This window comes from Arabidopsis lyrata (genome assembly GCF_000004255.2).
Source record: "Arabidopsis lyrata subsp. lyrata unplaced genomic scaffold ARALYscaffold_7, whole genome shotgun sequence".
Lineage (NCBI taxonomy): Eukaryota > Viridiplantae > Streptophyta > Magnoliopsida > Brassicales > Brassicaceae > Arabidopsis > Arabidopsis lyrata.
This window is the reverse complement of record NW_003302549.1, coordinates 3,950,702-3,970,195: the sequence shown is the minus strand read 5'-3', so window position 1 is coordinate 3,970,195 and position 19,494 is coordinate 3,950,702. Positions and strand designations below refer to the sequence as shown.

Genomic DNA, 19,494 nt, shown 5'->3' with positions numbered 1-19,494 from the left:
AAAAGTATTATTTTCTTAAGTTTAATGTGTAAATTTTCTTTTAAATTTTGGTTAAAATTATTACTGTTTTTGTAAAAATGAGTTTAAGTGTTAAAGTTTTTGTAAAAATTTTAAACAAATTTAACATTAACCTTTAAGAAAATAATACTTTTAACTAAAAACCTTACTAAAACATTTTAAAAATTAGTTTAAGTGTTAAATTTATATATTTAACACTTAGACTCATTTAAAAAAAAAACAATAATAATTTTAACCAAAATTTAAAACAAATTTAACATTAAACTTTAAGAAAATAATACTTTTAACTAAAAACCATCAATTGCTTCAAATTCACGCCTCCTAAAGCTGCAAATTTTCAATGTCTGTCCATAACTATGCCTAAGAAAACTGAAACAGAAAATGAAGACTTGAGTTTTTGAATACCTGGAACAATGTTGGTGACACCTTCCAAGAATCCGGCCTGTTCCAACCATAAGACAAGTTCAGATAAAACACAAAATGGTTCCCCAAAGTGGACTTACCGGAATTCTGACATCAAGTTTCTCAAACCCATCGTTCCCTTCCCAAGCCTCAAGGCTTAACTTAGTTACTGTGAACAATCTGATACAGTTGTACCCAAGAAGCTCTCTGTCTTCATCATACAACTCGACTGCTGGAAGATCACTTTACATGGGGACAAGTTTATTTCAAGGGACAATATTGTTCAACGTTGATGCTAAAATGAAGCTCTAGTCTTTTTTTCTTAGCTCGTCGTAGAAAGGAATAACCATTGATGACGACTACAGAAGCATTCTAGTCTCGCAAGATTTTGCTTTAGATCTTTCCTTATGTATCCTACTCTAATATATTTCTTAATCTTTTGACTTTTGTACCGATCCTCTTCTGTAAAAAAGTTAAGGATTTAATCTTTATTGAAATGGCGGATTAATGATATTTTTATTATTTTTTTAATATTGTTGATTCAAAAACATTTCGCACCAAACCCGTCCCGCTAAAAAAACAATTATTTTATTAATGTTGATCTTATTTATAATATGATTCTGAATCATTGTCTAAATATTTTAGTCGATGTGGAACGTTGAACACACATATTTCGTCAATTGGATAATATATGTCCGTTTTTAAAATTTCGAATCACAGTATATATGCAAAGAAAAAAATGATTTTTTTTTTACTTTATGTTTATATAATGATTCAAAAGTCAAAAACAAATCAAACAAAAATGATAGGAGAATCATAATTCTAAATCTTAATTTAATCTTCTAAATATCTAAATTACTAAATATGTAATATCCGGTGTATGAGTTAGGTTAAATACAACCCGACCAACAAAACTTTTATGACCAAAATTTGTAAACGGGTCGGATACCCATTATATCCAAATGCATTTTGCCCCACCCGCTAAAACTGTACTTAAAAAAATACAAGTATAGATTGTTAATACTAATTTTTATTAGCAAAAAAAAAAACAAAAAGCTAATCTAGATTTCGGTTTGGGACCTGGTTAGGTTTGGTTTACACATTTGATTTTGGTTTGGTTGTAATCAAATGAGTAACCAAATGACAATGGAATTTTGAGTGAAACGTCGAAACTTCTTATTATTTTATTACGGTTGAGTTTTTTTTGTTTTGTAATATCTCATCTAAACTTGAACTTTTACCCAAAAAGGAATCAAATTAAGGTGAAAGGTTGAAGTAAAGTAAGTATAGAACGATTGTGGGCACAATTAGATGCTCGTGCCAAACGAAGTCCAGCATCTTTCTTTTTTTTGTCCAAAGAAGTCCAGCATTTTAGGCATGGTGAAAGGTTAGAAATGGTTGTGGACAAAAATTTTATTTGACACCTCAGAAGTAAATTATACAAATACTACGTTTCTTTAAAATTATTTTATTTAAATATTTTTTGTTAACTAAAATCATTTTAATTGGAGATCCAATATAGATCAACATTTTATTCACAGAGTTTATCTAATCAACATTTTATTATACAATTGGACTATTGGGGTAGATAAAATCTTATGTGAGAAAAAATATTATATTTTAAAAACATTAAACCAAAAATACCATTGTTATGTTTAAATACAAATATAGTAATGATAAAAAAAATCTAATCAAATTATTTGTCCAATAATCATCTTATATCGAGTCTTTGGTCTAAGTGTTGTGGAAATCGATCCCAAAATCCGCTATATTGAAATGGAAGAAATCGAAACATTTGAAGAGACGAAAAAATAGATGTGGTTTTTCAGCCGGCGGTGGTCAATCATGCACTAGAGTTTTTTTGTTGTGATTGTGCGTACTGAGAAATCAAATGGAGTAACAGTAACAAAGTTCACTTGCATATGTAGCAAGCAAGAAGATACACCTCGTTGGGTTTGATACGTTAAAAAACTTGGTTGATGGATTGTTTTTTTCATTGGGTCTATTGGGCCAAGATCACGGGCCTAGTGACGCCTTTTTCAGTTTCTTAAATTTATCTCCAATTATTAGTTGAATAAAAGAAAAGAAAAAACAAACATTACTGTTTAGGCATTTTCTAACCACGCGACTAGCCGACTAGGCGAAAGAGAGAAAGAATTGTCATACCAGAAAACCATTACCACGTACGTAATTAAGTGTCCATTATTTTACAAATAGATCCCTTGGCCGTGTGTTTGGGATTGCCGACATGCATCTTGTGAATAAGGGCAAAAAGGACTTTTGACTTTTGATCACGATCGCAACTCGCAAGCCAACGCGAGCCTCTATTTATCCCCTTTATTATTTTGTATCCTTAAAAAACTACTAAAATAAATAATATTTAATTATTATTATCCAGTCCGTTCATCTTTTTGTTCTCTCCCTAGCTAGATTCTTCTTCTTCCTCCTTGGAATTGGGTTTGCTCTCGTAAAGCCTTTCTTCGCCAAAAAACGCCACTTGTTAATTTGATACAGTGGATTAGGGTTTTGTGTTGAAGCTCTTCTGATGGCGATTGTATAATAATATATATGCTTTCAGGATGGGTTTCTCCCAGTCTCAGGCCATTCGCCTGAATCTTGCTTCCTACTCCTCTCTCTCTCCCTGCCAGGTTCGTTACACCTTTCTCTATTCATTTAGTTCTCATAGTTTTATTTATGCACATTTTCTCAGAATCTCTGGTTTTCTTGATTTTTGCTGGCCTTGTTCTTGCCATCTGATTGTTCCTTCAAATGATGATATTCATAAGCTAAAAAATTGCCCTTTATGTATTAGTATATTATTATTTCCTTTAATTTGAGTAAGTTTACTTTTCTTGATCTGCGAGAGCTTCACTATTATCCAAGTTGCTCTGTGTCTGGCCAAAATAATCAAGCTTTCTTCTCTCTCTTAGAAGAAAGATCAAGATCTTGATTTTGATGTCGGCCATATCATTTTCTTATGCAGTATTGTTTGACTAGAGTAGCCAACCAGAAGCAGAAGAGTCTTGTCGCATTCCCGAGCATTATAAGGACAAAGAGACATGCTTTACTAAGTGTTCAATCAGTCTTGCACAATACAAGACCCAACATCAATGATAATGGAACAGCTGAGTCTGCTAATGTTCTTTTCGATAAATTATTTGCTCGGACACAGAGATTGGAAAGACAAACCAATCAACACTCGGTTTATCCTGACGATGATGATCTGCCCTATTCAAACATTGGGGTGCTTGAGTCTGACCTCGAGGCTGCGCTAGTGGCTTTGTTGAAAAGGGAAGAGGACTTGCAGGATGCTGAGCGGAAGCTTCTCTCTGATCAAAATAAACTAAACCAGGCAAAGGAGGAGTTAGAAAAACGTGAGAAAACAATCTCTGAAGCTTCTTTGAAGCATGAGAGTCTACAAGAGGAGCTGAAGCGGGCTAATGTCGAGTTAGCTTCTCAAGCCAGGGAGATAGAAGAATTAAAGCATAAGCTAAGGGAAAGAGACGAGGAACGTGCTGCTTTGCAATCGTCTTTGACTTTGAAAGAAGAAGAGCTAGAGAAAATGCGTCAAGAGATTGCAAATAGAAGCAAGGAGGTTTCTGTGGCTATTTCTGAATTTGAAAGCAAGTCACAACTCTTAAGCAAAGCCAACGAAGTTGTCAAGAGACAAGAAGGTGAAATACATGCACTTCAGAGAGCCTTAGAGGAGAAGGAAGAAGAACTAGAGATTTCTAAGGCTACCAAGAAACTTGAACAAGAAAAGCTCAAAGAAACAGAAGCCAACTTGAAGAAGCAGACAGAAGAGTGGCTGATAGCCCAGGATGAAGTGAATAAGCTTAAGGAGGAAACAGTGAAACGCTTAGGAGAAGCCAATGAAACCATGGAGGACTTCTTGAAAGTGAAAAAGCTACTGACTGATGTGAGATTCGAGCTTATTTCTTCTCGGGAAGCTTTGGTATTTTCCAGGGAGCAAATGGAAGAAAAAGAGCTACTATTAGAAAAACAATTGGAAGAACTCGAGGAACAGAGGAAAAGTGTGTTGTCATATATGCAAAGCTTGAGGGATGCTCACACTGAAGTAGAGAGTGAGAGAGTAAAGCTCAGAGTTGTTGAGGCTAAGAATTTTGCGCTTGAGCGGGAAATATCGGTCCAAAAAGAACTGCTGGAGGATTTACGAGAGGAGTTGCAGAAAGAGAAACCATTGTTGGAGCAAGCTATGCATGATATATCCGTTATTCAAGATGAGCTTTACAAAAAAGCTAAAGCGTTTCAGGTATCACAGAATCTACTTCAGGAGAAAGAGGCAAGTTTGGTGGAGGCCAAACTAGAGATTCAGCATCTGGAGTCCGAACAGGCTTCTCTAGAACTATTACTGCAAGAAAAGGATGAAGAACTCACGGAAGCTCGAAATAAATTGGAAAAAGTGAACCGGGAGGTAACAGAGCTAAAGGCACTTATGATTTGTAGAGAAGATCAGCTTATGGAGGCAACTGAAATGCTGAAAGAGAAAGATGTCCACCTTCACAGAATAGAAGGTGAGTTGGGCAGCTCCAAGCTGAAAGTCACTGAAGCTGAAATGGTGGTGGAAAGAATTGCAGAATTGACGAGCAGATTGCTTATGTCAACCACCGAAGGTCAAAATCAGAACGCAATGAGGATTAACAATGAGATAAGCTTTGACGCAATGCAGCAACCACTAGAGAAACCTCATGATGATTACGGAATGGAGAACAAACGACTGGTGATGGAGTTAAGCTTCACCAGAGAAAATCTACGGATGAAAGAAATGGAAGTTCTAGCAGTGCAGAGGGCATTGACATTTAAAGACGAAGAGATCGACGTGGTCATGGGAAGATTAGAAGCCAAGGAGCGGGAACTCAAGAAACTGAAAGAAGAAACGATCAATGACAGTGAAGATTTGAAAGTGCTCTATGCCTTGGCACAAGAGAGAATAGGGGAGAAAACAATGGGTGAGCTAGCCATAGAGAAGCTTCAGCTTGAGGCGGCTCAACTTGAAGTTGAAGCTGCAACCAGTGCATTACAGACGCTTGCAGAAATGAGCATGGAACTTCTAACTCAAGCTGACATGAGCATTGAGGCCGACCCAGCTTACATAGTAATGCCAGAGCAAGGGTATTCAGAAGGAAGTAATGGGTGTATTGCGGAGGTAAAAACAGAAGTTGTCAGGCTCTGGTCCTTGACAGAGAAACTCCTGGAGAATGCAGGAATGAAAGGTGTGACTTTATGAAGCTTTGTTTAACTTTATAAGCCTGATCTGATCTGTCTGATTCTTTTGTGGATATGTAGAATTACCGGAAGTTAAATATGTTGTCACTAAGTGGTCTCAAAACTGAGATATGTTCCGCATTACAAGGCTTGTAATTGTCTGATCAGTTCTTGAAAATACTATGCTTGCATCAAACTGAATTATATTTCACACTACGATAAAGGATTATAACAGAATTTTTTGAAGCATTAATTAGCCATAGAGAAGTAGATTAGTAGACATACTTCCTCTTTCCCTTGGAAGGTGAATTACGTGTAGTTTGTATCTTATGTATCACAAACCTTCGTCTGATCAACCAAAGTGAGTCATTTAATATATAAAGAAAATTCTTCGAGAGGTTATGTTATATATGTTTTCAAAATTTTATAAGTCTAGGAGACTGTTTACGTTTTAATACATTTTATTCACTTAATACTACTTACGTACTGGGCAAACATGGTGATCAAGTAGTTAGTGAGGGACTCGTAAGAGTTGAAAAGCTTCATGTCCATCTCACCTTAATTAACATACACTGATGAACTCAATGATGATGATGATGATGATCTAACTCATTCAGTCGTAGCCATTGGATTAGATATGTTGTTGTTCCACACCGTGATTCTCCTACCATGATGGTGATATTGGTGATTACGACTATGATGATACAAATTATGATACTTTGTCATACATGACTTTATATGCATCTATGCTTGATATACTTTCAATGAATACGGCAACTTTTAAAATGCTTTAAATAAAACATTTTATGAGATATGGCAAGAACGTTACTGTGAGGTGTTCTTGAACAAAAAGCCATAACCTTTGTAGATCTAGGACCTTAGAACTAGTTAGTGCGTTTACTTAGATTTTGTTTCAGGATTTCAGTTTAGGATAAAGAGATGAAGAGAAACCGAGCATCAAAGAGAAAGAAACACGAGAATTTAACAGAATTCCCATCGTTAACCTACGCCTTGTGCCGGAAACTCCACTAAAACTTTTGAGCTTTAGAGTTTAATTTCTTTAATGAGCTTTAAGTTCATCTCTCTCATGTTCTCACTTCACTTCCTTACAAAAAAAAAAAACAGAGCACCCTCTGCTTGGTATTTAAGCACATTAAGAGAAGATAGGAGGAGAGAAGAAACAGTAAATGGATATGTGCCTCGTGCTTCAACATTGTTTATACCATGCATGATGCATGTCGTCAACTTTCATTCTGCAGGGTTTTTCAGTTTCACGTGATTTATCTCCAGGCTGCGACCTTTTGCCTTTCGAACTCGGCAGCTCTTGAGAAGTGGTACAAACTGTAGTTGACGTGAGATTGGTTAGAAGTCGTCCTGCTTTGACTTAAACGTCATGTTGAAAAACTTCAGTGTAATTTGCAAATCTTTCACCCTTTTATCTCACTCGATGCTTCAAACCTTATTGGTGCTTTGGGGGCTTTGCTCTTCTTTTGACAGTTACACAGGTACCCTGCCTTCACACGCAGCTTCACTCAGTCACATGTAATATTCTCTCTTCCATCGATCGTATTACTAGCAACCTCATTTCTACGTTCACTCAAAACGGTCAGCAGAAACGTGAAAATTTCTTTATAATTAATACGGTCAAGAACTTCTTTATGCATGTTTTAACTTTTTAAAGAGAATTTTCTTACTATCTGACCAACTATTGAGGCGAAAAACCTCTATATTCCATCTTGTTTTCGGTGCAATTTTTGCTATAGAAGATTGATTGGTGTTTTTATTTCGTTTTTCATTTTTTTTGTCTAATGAGCATCTGCACATTTTCATTTGCAAATTCGTCAATGAATCGCCAATTTGCGGTGCGCTAGTGACAACATGGAGTATTAGCAACCAATTAATTTCGTCCTTTTTATTTTAAAGGCTAGGGCCGGGTGATTAAATAATATGTCACTAAATATTTAGTCTCTGATCGAGTACTTCTGATTGTGTTTTGTATTTATAAATGCTTTAGATATTTGTGGTTTTTTGTAAGATATTTTTTTTAGAAAAACATGTAAACGAACTTAAATTAATCTACTATACATTTTTGCAGCAGTTTTTGGGGTCCCCAATCGAGTCAAAATTTTGACCCGGAAATCATTTATTTCGACCCGGAAATAAGTCTCTCGGATCCTTCCAATTTTGATATTTTACCTGACTTTGTTTCAATAGCAGATTTCCTTAATTGATATTCCCTACATTCAAGGCAAACAACATTTACTCTTTGATTATTGAAAGATATGGAAAATATAATTAAATAATCTTAAATATTCCTATAAAATCTAAACTTAAACCAACGAAATATTTAACTACAGAATTAGTTACTAAACTTAAACGACATATTGGATTCAATCTTCCTAAAATATCTCAAACTTAACTACCAAAATATTACTAGCTCTTAATTCTATCATCAATTTAGATATTATTGTGCTTCGAGAATTAATGCCGAGATTGCCGAGATTTACTTCTCCAATTATATCAATCCCGAGATTGAATATAGATATGTGCCGAGATATCTCTTTCTATTTAAACACTCCACCTTGAACTTCAAGTAATTTTTTCCTAAAATATCTATCAAAATAACGAAATATATAAAGAATATTAATTACCAAATAAAAGATTGATCCTAGCATATTCCATAAACACAATAATATCAAAGATTGTATCCCACAAATCTTGCGTCGTTTTTAATTTTAGAGAGCAGCCTATCAATAAACGAACCCTAATTTACTTCCCTATAAATACTTTACACCTAAACCATGGAGTTCCATCACCAAACACAAGAGCGTACAATCATTTAACAATATTTAGCATACCTTTCTTCTCTTTCAATGGCTACGTTAGCTTGGGAATTCAATCAGAAGAAAGAGACTGACAGAGCAATTTCAGAGAAAGGACAATCAGAATCATAATAAGTTTCTATCTTACTCAAACTGTCATCTATACTTACAAAATTATCCTTCTGAATCAGGTTTCAATATTTATCTACAACATTCTATTACAGTTTATTGCCTATGTTACTTCAATATGCACGACGTCTATCAAAAAACGTTTTACTGGTAGAGTAAATACGCACCTGGAACTTCTAATCCTTGCTAATTGCGTTCCATTTGTTGCTTCCATGACTTTTGGTCTGCATAAAAATATTGGCAATTAGCTACATATAACATTACTTACTACCGTTCATGTATACCAATAAGCTATATGGCAATGACAACCAATTCTTATTGTAAACAACATCTGCACAAATTGATACAATATGGTAAAATTGAGGAGTACTTAACTTTATATTTTGTGATAGAATCGTTTCTAGAACTTAGCAATATCTCTCTGTGATACACATTTTTGATCCAAGAAATATTATACTGCTTTCATATCTTGATTTGTTACTATCTCTATCTTCTAAACTTCCAATGCATCATCCATGCTAAAGATCATCGATTATGCCTACTAAGTAAATATGATCTTCTTAGCTAAAGATTGGAACTTCAGTGACGTGGAGAGTGTATTTGAAAGCTTAGGAATCCATTTGATCTACCAAAAATATATTCACTTACTTTCAATTGGATAACAAGGATATTAGGCATTTGGAGTATAGACGACATCTGCTTCCTCGCCGTCACCAGTTTATCACAGCTAAATCAAAGTAAAAATTTCAGTACAAAAAAAAACAGAAGCACAAACTGAAAGAGTCAGAAAGAAGAGAAATCACTTACGTCTCGCATTTATACTTATTGTTGCCATCTAAAATCTCTGATTGAAATTTTTTTTGCATAGACTCCTTGATAGAGATACTATGCAAAATTTCAAGACTGATATCCATAATCTCATCGGCTGTATTTGACTCGGCACCACATGACAAACACTTGACCTGGCTCTGCAAAGCACCACCAAAAATCTCCTTGACGACAAAACCAATCTTCCCAATTATAATCGTCTCAATCAATGATTCAGATCATAACCCATCACTTGATAGGTAAAAGAAAGAGTTAATATCATAAAGAAGTACCTCACAAACTACTCAGGAAATAGATCAACCCAAAGTCGCTCAAAGAAGAAACCAATTCCTTAAATTTACTCCAAAATTGTCCACCCCAAAGCGATAATGCTGTTAATTTCTACAAATCCAACTCTCTGGAACTTGCACAAACCATTGCCATGACCTAAAGTATATTCAAGTATCGTCATTTGGTATTTGGAAACATCCAAAACAAATCATCAAAGAAAAACTAAGCTTCAAACTAGAAAAGGCTTTACCTTTCTTGAAGTCTGATGCTTGAGAGAATGCAAAGAATAAACAAGGGATTATGGTGGCCATCGAAGACTTTACCTCATATCCATAAGAAGAATCGTTTGGATTTGAGGTTATAGACGATTGGTGATGAAATCTTCTATTCACAGCTATGGATCGAGCATAAAATTACAAGAATCAGGAATAAAACGAGATATATTCGAAGAGTAAAAGAGAAAAGGAAACGAATTTTAACGATTTACTTCTCATGTGAGAGATGTTGAAACGGTGGAATTCGTAGCAAACAGTGTAACGTTTGATCTTTCCGAGTAGCAGATGAAGAAATCAATTGGAATATCAGCTCCTAATGACAACGATTTTGTATCAAGATTAAGAAGAGTGAAATCCTCTGCTGCTTAAATTAAGAAGAGTGAAATTTGTTCTGAACAAAGAAGATGAAGACTGGTGCCGACAACAATGTAGAATTAATTATCTGATTTTTTTAATTTGTGCAAAATACTTAATTATCTATTCACTTCCTTTTTTATACAAAAATCCAATTACCAACTCTGTCTATATGATAGTTATTATATTTAAAGACCAACATACAGTTTTGTTTCAATTCAGAAAATTATATTAGAATTGGTTCAGTTTAATAATCAAAGTTTATAAAACAATTGACTTAAAACTATATTTGATATGAAATTCATAATTGATATCACTCATATTTTCATTGCACAACAACACTATATATTCTAAATTGATCTATTATTTATTTTGCGAACAAACAAAATGATAAAACATAAAAATATTTAACTTATATTACCAAATTTTATAATATAGATTAGAAACTATAATTTCTAAAAAAAAATATTATTCTTTTTTTTTTTTTTTTGATAACTCGGGTGTCCAGTCCCACCGAAGTGGAACCGACTAGCATGGGACCCACATGCGTCATCTGCCCTAGGGTACCCCACATCCCGGGGAGCTGGCGATTCCCTCATATGATTCCCTCATATAATTTCTATAAAAAAATATTATTCTCTCACAACTAATCGTTACTTACGGAATTATATGTTACCGTTCCTATATTTATTAACCGTAAACCTAAAACAAAATATAGATATATATATATATATATATATATATATATATGGATGATACATTTAAAATATACAAATAAATATATTTTTTATCTATTAACAAACAAAACAACTTACATTTAAATTTTTTTTAAAAAAAATAGTCCCGCGGTGTACCAAATGAACCAATTGTACCGCGGTGTAAATTGACTCGAATTATATGTTTTTAAAACAAAATATTTTTAAAAAGAAAAATAACAAAATAATGTTTAATTTCACGGGACGGGGTTATATGGTGGGACGAGTTTGGGTTGATATTAATATGGGATGATGTTCCACGGGTGAAATCCTAGAATTAACAAATAAAATAAAAGTATACAATTATAAACACTAAACAAAACAAACAATACTAACAAAACAACTACAACTTAAAATTTAAAATTTTTAGTTACAAAAATATCAATCTGCAGTACACCGCGGAGTAAAATCTAGCTTTTATTACAAACCAAATACAACCAATCATGACTATAAACAAAAAATTTATTAATCAAATATATATAACACAAATAATTAAGTTATAAAAAACACAAACAAAAATTTATTTAATCCGCGGGTCATATCCTAGTTATTATTATTTTGTTAAAACAAAAAGGGGAATAAGAAAACGACATAATTGTCATCCTTCTCCACTAAATGCGACTACGCAAAAGTAAGTTTGTCACATTGGCCTACGCAAAAGTAAGTTTGTCGCATTTACGTCTGTCAGTGGACAAAAAAAATAAAATGTATATACGGTATTTAATAAAAGTTAGGTAATTGGTCGATTTTGCCCCTACTATCATCGCCAAATACCAACGTTGCCACTAAATTTCCTCACTTTTTATAAACTTTCAAACTCCTCCCGCAGAGACTCAGAGAGTCTTAATTTCTTCTTCCGTACGACGAACAAGAAAAAAAAAGTGTGCGATTCTAGGGTTCCGGCACGGCGCTCCGGCAAACACCCCCATTTCCTTTCTTTCTTTTTTTTTCTTTTTTTCTGCAAAAAACAAAAATGGTAAACCACACCGAGCAGGAATCTTCGCTCGTTTTGGTAAGCTTCTAGAGATGGATTTTCCTCTTTTGATTCTCAATCAACCCGATACATATATTTTTGGCACTGACTTGTTTATTTTGCTCTTCGTTTTGTTGAAATAGACTAGGGAATTGCTCCGTACTGCCATCTTCAACATCAGTTACATCAGAGGCCTCTTTCCCGTGAAGTATTTCAGAAATATATCGGTTCCTGCTTTAGGTGAGACACTAACCATGGAAGTTTCTAGAACAGTTTAATGGGAACCTGATGCTTTTGAATCACAATATAGATATGAAGATGAAGAAGCTAATGCCTATGGACGCTGAATCACGCCGATTGATTGGCTGGGTGGAGAAAAGAGTCTACGATGCCCTGCAGAAGAAAAACCTGAAGACACTTACGTTCTACATCTGTGAAACAGTAGATGGTCCGATGATTGAGGAATACACATGTAAGTTCTGGGGAGATGATTGATTAGCTCAATTATAGTGTAGTTCGCTGGTGAAATGGTCCGATTTAATTGATACTCTCCCCTCCCTGTCTATTTATATCCTGGGAACTGGGATTAGCCTGGGAAGGATTCTTGTGGTGATTGCAGCCATTTTCTGGGACTCAGCCCCTTTCTTTTCCACAACTTTCTTGGACTCGTTTGACTCCTCAACTTTTTTTGGACTCGTTTGACTCCTCCTTTGGACTCACTTTTATTGACTCTCTTTGCATCATTTCCTTGTCTAACACTTCCAGAAATTTAACTGTGCAATACACATTCACAGGCTCCGATTCAGAAATAAACATACACAGAAATAAACCAAATAAACAATAATTTTATTACTTATCTAGTAGTTTTTCTATCGTGACTTTTCCGGCTTTCTCATTCACATGCTCTGATTCAGAATTTGGAGGGGTCGAATCATTTTCTCCAAAGAAGAAATGTCCAACCTGTAAGGAGAGGATACCCAAACCAACTCTGGAGGCAAAACAAGTGTGAAATTCTTAAAGCTATCGAAGCTTTCAGCTTTCAGCTTACAGGATAGATTCAAAAGCTGAAAGCCCGTTGCACACTGATCGAGAGTCATCTATCCGTTCCGGATTCTCCACATGAGAGAATCCGGAAGTTGTTTGCAGCTGTATCCTCTCACCAATTCTCCAAGATTTTAGAAGCATGTCGACGAAAGAAGCCAGTTTTGGGTGATGCTATGTTGTGGTCAACTGTATGGTAAATTTATCAGTGTGCAACGGGCTTTCAGCTTTTGAATCTCATATTTCTACAAGAAGAAGTATTTCACAGTGGACACTGTTGCTTTAAGAATTTCACACTGGTTTTGCCTCCGGAGTTGGTTTGGGTATCCTCTCCTTACAGGTTGGACATTTCTTCTTTGGAGAAAAGGATTCGACCCCTCCAAGTTCTGAATCGGAGCCTGTGAATGAGAAAGCCGGAAAAGTCACGATAGAAGTACTAGATAAGTAATAAAATTATTGTTTATTTCTGAATCGGAGCCTGTGAATGTGTATTGCACAGTTAAATTTCTGGAGGTGTGAGACAAGGAAATGATGCAAAAAGAGTCAATAAAAATGAGTCAAACGAATCCAAAAAAGTTGAGGAGGAGTCAAACGAGTCTAAGAAAGTTGTGGAAAAAAAAGAGGATGAGTCCCATAAAATGGTTGCAATCACCACAAGAATCCTTCCCAAGATAATCCCAATTGGCTTCGAGACATTTGCACGACGTAGGACAGACCCTTACAATATCAGGTAATTGGAAAATCAATTTATCTTTTAATCATTTCAGATTTATTATTGTCTTATATCTTAAAATAGTCATTAATAGAGATCTGATTTTTATAATTTTTTGTTATGGTGAAAGAACGTTCCCCCGCCGCAACAACCTTATTCAAGGGTGACACCAGACAGCGCATGGGGCCTCTTTAGTCTCTCTTCATTCTCATTGTGGCCTATGTTCTCAAGTTGATACTTTATAAGATTGATGAAGGTTATCTGTATTTTTGCTAACTCATTACCTACTTGTAGTTCGAATTTGGGTTCTCTGTGCTCCTTTTGTCACCTGTTGTCTGTTCAATAATGGGTTTTCTCCTCTTGCTTTAAGTTGAGGAAATGCCATCAAAATCTTGCAAGCTTGCCTCTTTTTGTTTGGTATGTTCATTATTACTTGTAGTGAAAGTCTTTCAAAGAGCAAAAATAAAAATGTTATTATGTACATGAAACCATGACTAGAACAGAATAATATATGGACCAGACCAAGTTTGACACAAACCTAATAATAGCAGCCCTAAACACTGAACACAAGCCATTTAGATTTGCCAGAGCCCTTACCATCCGGAATCTTACAGTCATCTTGTCCACTCGAGCCATCGCGCTGTTTTCCATCCTTTGACCTTCCTATTTTCTTCCCGACAAAGAACCCTAACTTCATTGCTGTCAATAGACCCATAGCAATAAGCAAAGGTCTCACAGCCCAATGAATATCCTCCAGATGTTGATATTTTTTCACAACTCCTTGACATGTATTGAAATTCACAATCTCTACTTCAGCCGGATCTGCAAGACAACTTCCATGTTCCTCTCCAAAAGGTAACACTCCAGGGAAGTCCACCTCGAGGCAACCATTTGGTAGAACCTGAGAGATCCTGCCAGTTGCCCAAATACCTCTACTTTTACGCATCCATTTGAATCTCGGGATGACAACATTGGTTTTCAGTTTCACAAATTGACCCACACTGTATGCTTTAGCCATCTGAAGCTGCGATGATGTCCCTTTCCAGAGAGTTGGCAACCCAATAAACCCAACAGCTACATTTCCCTCACGGTCAATTGAATGGAGAACACCAACCGGAGAGTGCCTCTTGTCTTTCCTGACCTTCAGACGCACCCAATCTCCAGAAGCTAAGCCGCTAGTTACCCGTTCAAGAACAGACACGTGAACCCTTAACGGATCATGTACACCATGGACTTTAACTAGCATAAATCCATCTGGGTCTGTGGTGTCACGTTCTAAACCAACCACAATTCCTTCTGGCACATCCATGTTCTCATGCTTACACGAATTGGCAGGCTTTCTTGAACGCACTGTGTCGCCCACTTGCAGATGATCCTTTGAAAGAAACCATTCTGTATAACCAAGAGTACCCGAGCTCTTCATGATTTCTCTACTATCAATGCCTCTCCAAACCTGTTCCTCCTCCAAGCTCTGCAAGCTGCCAAATCGGTTCCAGTTAATATCACAATTAAAGGTAGCCAAAAGTGCCAATTAAAATTTACATCACGAATAAAGAAATTGGATTCCAAAAAAAACTATTAAAACATCAGACACGACTATAAAAATTATTGAATTTCCGGAGGTACTATGAGGATATATAATGATAATATAAACACTTCGATCTTGTTCAAACTGAATATAGAACAGTGTCAAGATATGATTAACCTCTTTAAGACGAGTAAGATGTCAGTCATCGAAGGTCGGCTTCGAAGATCATACATAAAGCAACCCCGAAGTAGGTTATCAAGAGGAGGCGGTATGGTATTGGGGATACTAAGCTTTTCTTGCTTTCTCACCACCAAATCATATATTTCATCGGCGGATCTCCCCGACCAAGGTTGTACACCAGTCAGCATTTCCACAATGCTGCAACCAAATCCCCAAGAATCAGTCTCAAAGGACATGGGACCTCTTACTTCCGGTTGCCACTGTTCTGGAGCCATATAGCTTGGTGTTCCAAGTCTCACTGTCATATCAGAACTTGGCAAAGGGATACTGAGAAGGAGATAAGGGATCCCAACATCCCCGAGGACGGCCTTGTCGTTATCACTTAGAAGAAAGTTAGAGGGCTTAAGATTGAGAATCAGAAACCCTTTTGAGTGCAACTCCAGGATCCCTGTAGCCAGATCAACCCCGTATCTGTAAAGTGAGGTTCACATAGATGAGAAGACATTAGAATGAAGAAGACGCTACTACTACGACCTTCTTATTTGTGTAATGCAAAATTACCTCAATACATCAGGCAGTGAAAGCTTTCCTCCTTTAAGCCGAGCCATCTTATCACCAACAGAGCCCTCGTAGAATTTCATGATGATGCATATCTACAGGATACAAATCAGCAATTAAACAGAAATTGAAAATATGGTGAAACTAGAGAAACACACATGTTTGTTTTACTTACCTTTCCACTGATACTAGAGACTCCTCGGAGCAGACAGACATTCTCTACTCCTTGACACTTGGAGAAGAGATCTTCAAACTTATCTACCACAACCCTTCTTTGATCCTCCTTGATAGGATGAAGCATTTTGATTGCCACTTCATGATGCTCATCATAGTCCTCAGTTGACTGATGATGAGTAGCCAGCCAAACATCACCGAAGGGACCTCTTCCAATTCGATGTCGAAGCTTCAACGTTGATGAATTCATCCAAGGGCTTGTCCCCGCTGCTAAAGCGCTCTCAGACTCACCTTCAATGATTTCATACTCGGAATCATCCGGCTTGCCAGCAATAATCTTTGAAGCCATTTATCTTTGTCTGAACCAACAAACACAGTTTCACCAGTTAGGATACCGCATAAACGCAACAACAAAAATCAAACTCTTTAAGCAAGAACTCAATCGCATAAGAGAATCAAACTATTTAAGCAACAAAAAAAGCTTTCCTTTCACTTGTTAATTGTTCTTTCAAGCAGATAGAGAAAGCAAGAAAATACGAAACAAGATTCCGAAACTAAACATCATGGTAAAACGCAATACATGGAATTGAAGAGAAAAGTCAGAAACCAGAGACGTGTCCACTATGGAAATAAGTTAGCGATACAAACAAGGGACAGAGACAGTATCGTGGAGAAGTAGAAGAACAAGTAACAGTAACCAAACACAATGAAAACTCAATTACTGCAAGATAGAATCAATCATGAGTCAATCAAAGTTAACCAGCCAATGCTCTGTTTTCCTCATAGTCGGATATGACCAACAATAAAGAGAAGTCAGATCTCACAGATCAAAATATCTAAGCAAAGAAATCAAACTGAAATTGAACTAAAGTTGCAATGAAACCAGAAACAAATCACAGCTTACGAAGCGCAAAAGAAGGGATAAAGAAAGTAACCGACAATAAGGGAGAGAAACGAGTAATTTCGACGGATTAAGAAGCCTTTGAAGAAACGCTAACACCAGTAATGACGAGCGAAGATGATAAAACAAAACTCCAAAGGCCTGATGAAAGAGAAACGAAGAAAACAAGCAAAAAACTAAGAATTGATCATCGGAAACTGAAACAAGTAACTTGAGAAGCTGAAAAAGACAGAGAAGAGAAAGAGAACCGTGAGAGAGAGAGAAAGAAGAAGGAAGAAGAACAAGGAAGGCGTGGAGGCCCTGTAATTTGTTTTAATCAAACACCCACCCGCGTTAGTTAAGTTAATACTCCCTCTGTTCCTAATAGTTTGATGTTTTGGAATTGTCACACATATTAAGAACTCAATTATTCTTTGATCATTTTAAGATTGTTTTTTAATTTTAAATATTTTTGATAATTATCAACCAATAGTAGTGTACGAAAGTTAATGATTTATAATCATTGTATCTTAAAGTTTACAATTTACTATTATAAGTTAATAAAAATAAAATAAAATTGCTAGAAAATCAATCTTTGTGGAACAAACAACAAAAACTAAAATATCAACCTTTTAGGAACAGAGGGAGTACCTAATACCACAACCGCATGCCCATTTCTTTTTGTTCAACAAGCCCATTTAGTTTTTTGTTCGATAGGCCCATTTCACTTTCTATTCTTTCTTCATTAGTTAGTACTTAGTACTACTACTAGACGAGAAAATCAAAATCAAACTTCAAATTTTACTTTTTATATTAAAGATATTTTATACCAAGTTACCAACGATGAAAACATGTTCATGTCTTTCCAATAAAGCTGTAAGTTTGACTACATAACATATATAACAACAAGTGTGTTTTGACCCAAAAAGAAGAAAAAAAAAAGTGTATAATTGAAGGTTGGGCTTAGTTATTGGACCTGAACCCCGTTATGGAAGAGTCCACTCAACTTTTTGTGAAACCTTTCAGACCGAGCACGTGTTTGGCTCTGAAAACTCAATCGCTCTCTACTTCTTACATAAACAACTCCTGCCATTTGCTTTTTTGTTCAATCGATTCAAATAGATTATAAATCTAGTGACGATAAGACTCAGATGAAGATTTATCCGCAAAAAACTGATTCCGCAGTATACTTACTTGTAAGTAGAAAAACTAAAATAAGAGAAGAGAGCTAATTATTTATAAACTTACAAAATAAAAAGTGTTCTTCTTGAACGACGAACAACAATCCAAGAAACAGAGAAGAAGAAAGAAGAGATTTACAGTAATTTCTTGTAAATGAGTTTTGACAGAGAGAGAGACAGAGAATTACAAAGTTAACAAAAATATGATTTTAATTTTATATAATTTAAGAAGGAAGAACCTTCTTGACAATGTCTTCACTAAGAGCAGCAATCTGAGAATCCAAAGCTTTAATGGTTTCTTCCTTCTGCTTCTCCAAGCTCGCCAAAGCTTCTTTTAGCTCCTCCTCCACCTTCTTCCTTCCCTCCGCTAGCTTCTCCTCAACCTCAACCTGCGAAAAAAAAAACACACAATCGAATCCATTTTTACCAATTTCTTCAATCTGAGAATGAATATATGCATTGTTGTTTATTTTATACCTGAGTCTCCTTCTTCATCTTGTTAAGCGCGGCGGCGATCTCAGCCCTAGCTGCTCTCATCACGGCGGCGGCTTTCTCATCGAGCTCCTTTACCTCAGCCGAAGTGTCCTTAACACTCGCGAGCTTCTCTTTGATGGAAGCGTCTCTTTGATCCATAAAGTTACCAAGCGGAGAGTAATAGACTTTGTCGAGTGCGAACATCAAGAAGAGAAACTCAACAACGATGATCGGAAGCGTTAGATTGAAATCGAAGAGCTGTGCTTTCTCCATCGCCTCCGCCATTGACGGTGGAGCGAAGGCGGCGATTAGAGCTAAGGATTTGGCGGTGGCGGATGAGAGTGATAGAGCTTTGCTACGGAGATCGGTGGAGGAAGTGAGTGATTTGGGAATTTGGGGAAGTTTGGCGAATTTGGGAATTTGGACTCGGCTTGGTTGTTGGTTGGAGGAGAGGGAGATTAGGGGTTTGGAAGAAGCCATAATCGAATTAGCAGCCATGGCCACACACACTGAGAGAAGAGCTTCGAGAGATGAGAAATGTTCAAAAACTGATCTCTGTAATCTCTTTGGAGACGAAGAGAGAGAGAGAGAAGAGATTTGCTTAGGAATGTTATCTCTTCTCTTCGCCACACAAATAAGCTAAAGGCTGTGGTCGTGAGATTAAAACGAAAGAAGCGGAAAAAACGAAATGGTTGCGTTTTGGCCACAATCGCA

At 36.1% G+C, this 19,494-nt stretch overlaps 4 protein-coding genes and 1 long non-coding RNA gene across 10 annotated transcripts; 2 read left to right on the top strand and 3 right to left on the bottom strand.

Moving 5' to 3' along the window:
* Window positions 1-2,824: 2,824 nt before the first annotated feature.
* On the top strand, window positions 2,825-5,895 carry LOC9303326 (golgin subfamily A member 6-like protein 22). The gene is made up of 2 exons (XM_002869242.2): window positions 2,825-3,068; window positions 3,404-5,895. The coding sequence occupies exons 1-2, from the start codon at window positions 3,000-3,002 to the stop codon at window positions 5,666-5,668; spliced, it is 2,334 nt and encodes a 777-aa protein (XP_002869288.1). The 5' UTR covers window positions 2,825-2,999; the 3' UTR covers window positions 5,669-5,895.
* A 1,821-nt stretch (window positions 5,896-7,716) lies between these two features.
* On the bottom strand, window positions 7,717-10,523 carry LOC9305359. 5 transcript variants are annotated; one of them, XR_002330234.1, is made up of 6 exons: window positions 10,183-10,523; window positions 9,946-10,089; window positions 9,405-9,851; window positions 9,246-9,324; window positions 8,765-8,821; window positions 7,717-7,883 (listed from the first exon to the last, which is right to left on the bottom strand). It is a non-coding gene; the product is annotated as an uncharacterized LOC9305359 (long non-coding RNA). The 5 variants fall into 5 exon arrangements; XR_002330233.1 differs by lacking the exon at window positions 7,717-7,883 and adding an exon at window positions 7,894-8,559; XR_002330236.1 differs by lacking the exon at window positions 7,717-7,883 and having other exon boundaries at window positions 7,894-8,821; window positions 9,405-9,589; window positions 9,698-9,851.
* Window positions 10,524-11,974: 1,451 nt separating this feature from the next.
* On the top strand, window positions 11,975-12,947 carry LOC9303325 (meiosis-specific protein ASY1). The gene is made up of 3 exons (XM_021019951.1): window positions 11,975-12,091; window positions 12,196-12,292; window positions 12,363-12,947. The coding sequence occupies exons 1-3, from the start codon at window positions 12,053-12,055 to the stop codon at window positions 12,545-12,547; spliced, it is 321 nt and encodes a 106-aa protein (XP_020875610.1). The 5' UTR covers window positions 11,975-12,052; the 3' UTR covers window positions 12,548-12,947.
* A 1,291-nt stretch (window positions 12,948-14,238) lies between these two features.
* On the bottom strand, window positions 14,239-17,480 carry LOC9303324 (E3 ubiquitin-protein ligase KEG). Of its 2 annotated transcripts, none has more exons than XM_021018680.1 (5): window positions 17,185-17,480; window positions 16,247-16,604; window positions 16,075-16,166; window positions 15,511-15,984; window positions 14,239-15,283 (listed from the first exon to the last, which is right to left on the bottom strand). In XM_021018680.1, exons 2-5 carry the CDS (start codon window positions 16,592-16,594, stop codon window positions 14,359-14,361), a joined length of 1,839 nt encoding a protein of 612 aa, XP_020874339.1. In that variant the 5' UTR covers window positions 16,595-16,604; window positions 17,185-17,480; the 3' UTR covers window positions 14,239-14,358. The 2 variants fall into 2 exon arrangements, with proteins under 2 accessions (XP_020874339.1, XP_020874340.1); XM_021018681.1 differs by having other exon boundaries at window positions 17,181-17,429.
* An 860-nt stretch (window positions 17,481-18,340) lies between these two features.
* Window positions 18,341-19,442, bottom strand: LOC9303323 (ATP synthase subunit b', chloroplastic). The gene is made up of 2 exons (XM_021016764.1): window positions 18,784-19,442; window positions 18,341-18,695 (listed from the first exon to the last, which is right to left on the bottom strand). Exons 1-2 carry the CDS (start codon window positions 19,276-19,278, stop codon window positions 18,531-18,533), a joined length of 660 nt encoding a protein of 219 aa, XP_020872423.1. The 5' UTR covers window positions 19,279-19,442; the 3' UTR covers window positions 18,341-18,530.
* Between the last annotated feature and the right edge of the window lie 52 nt (window positions 19,443-19,494).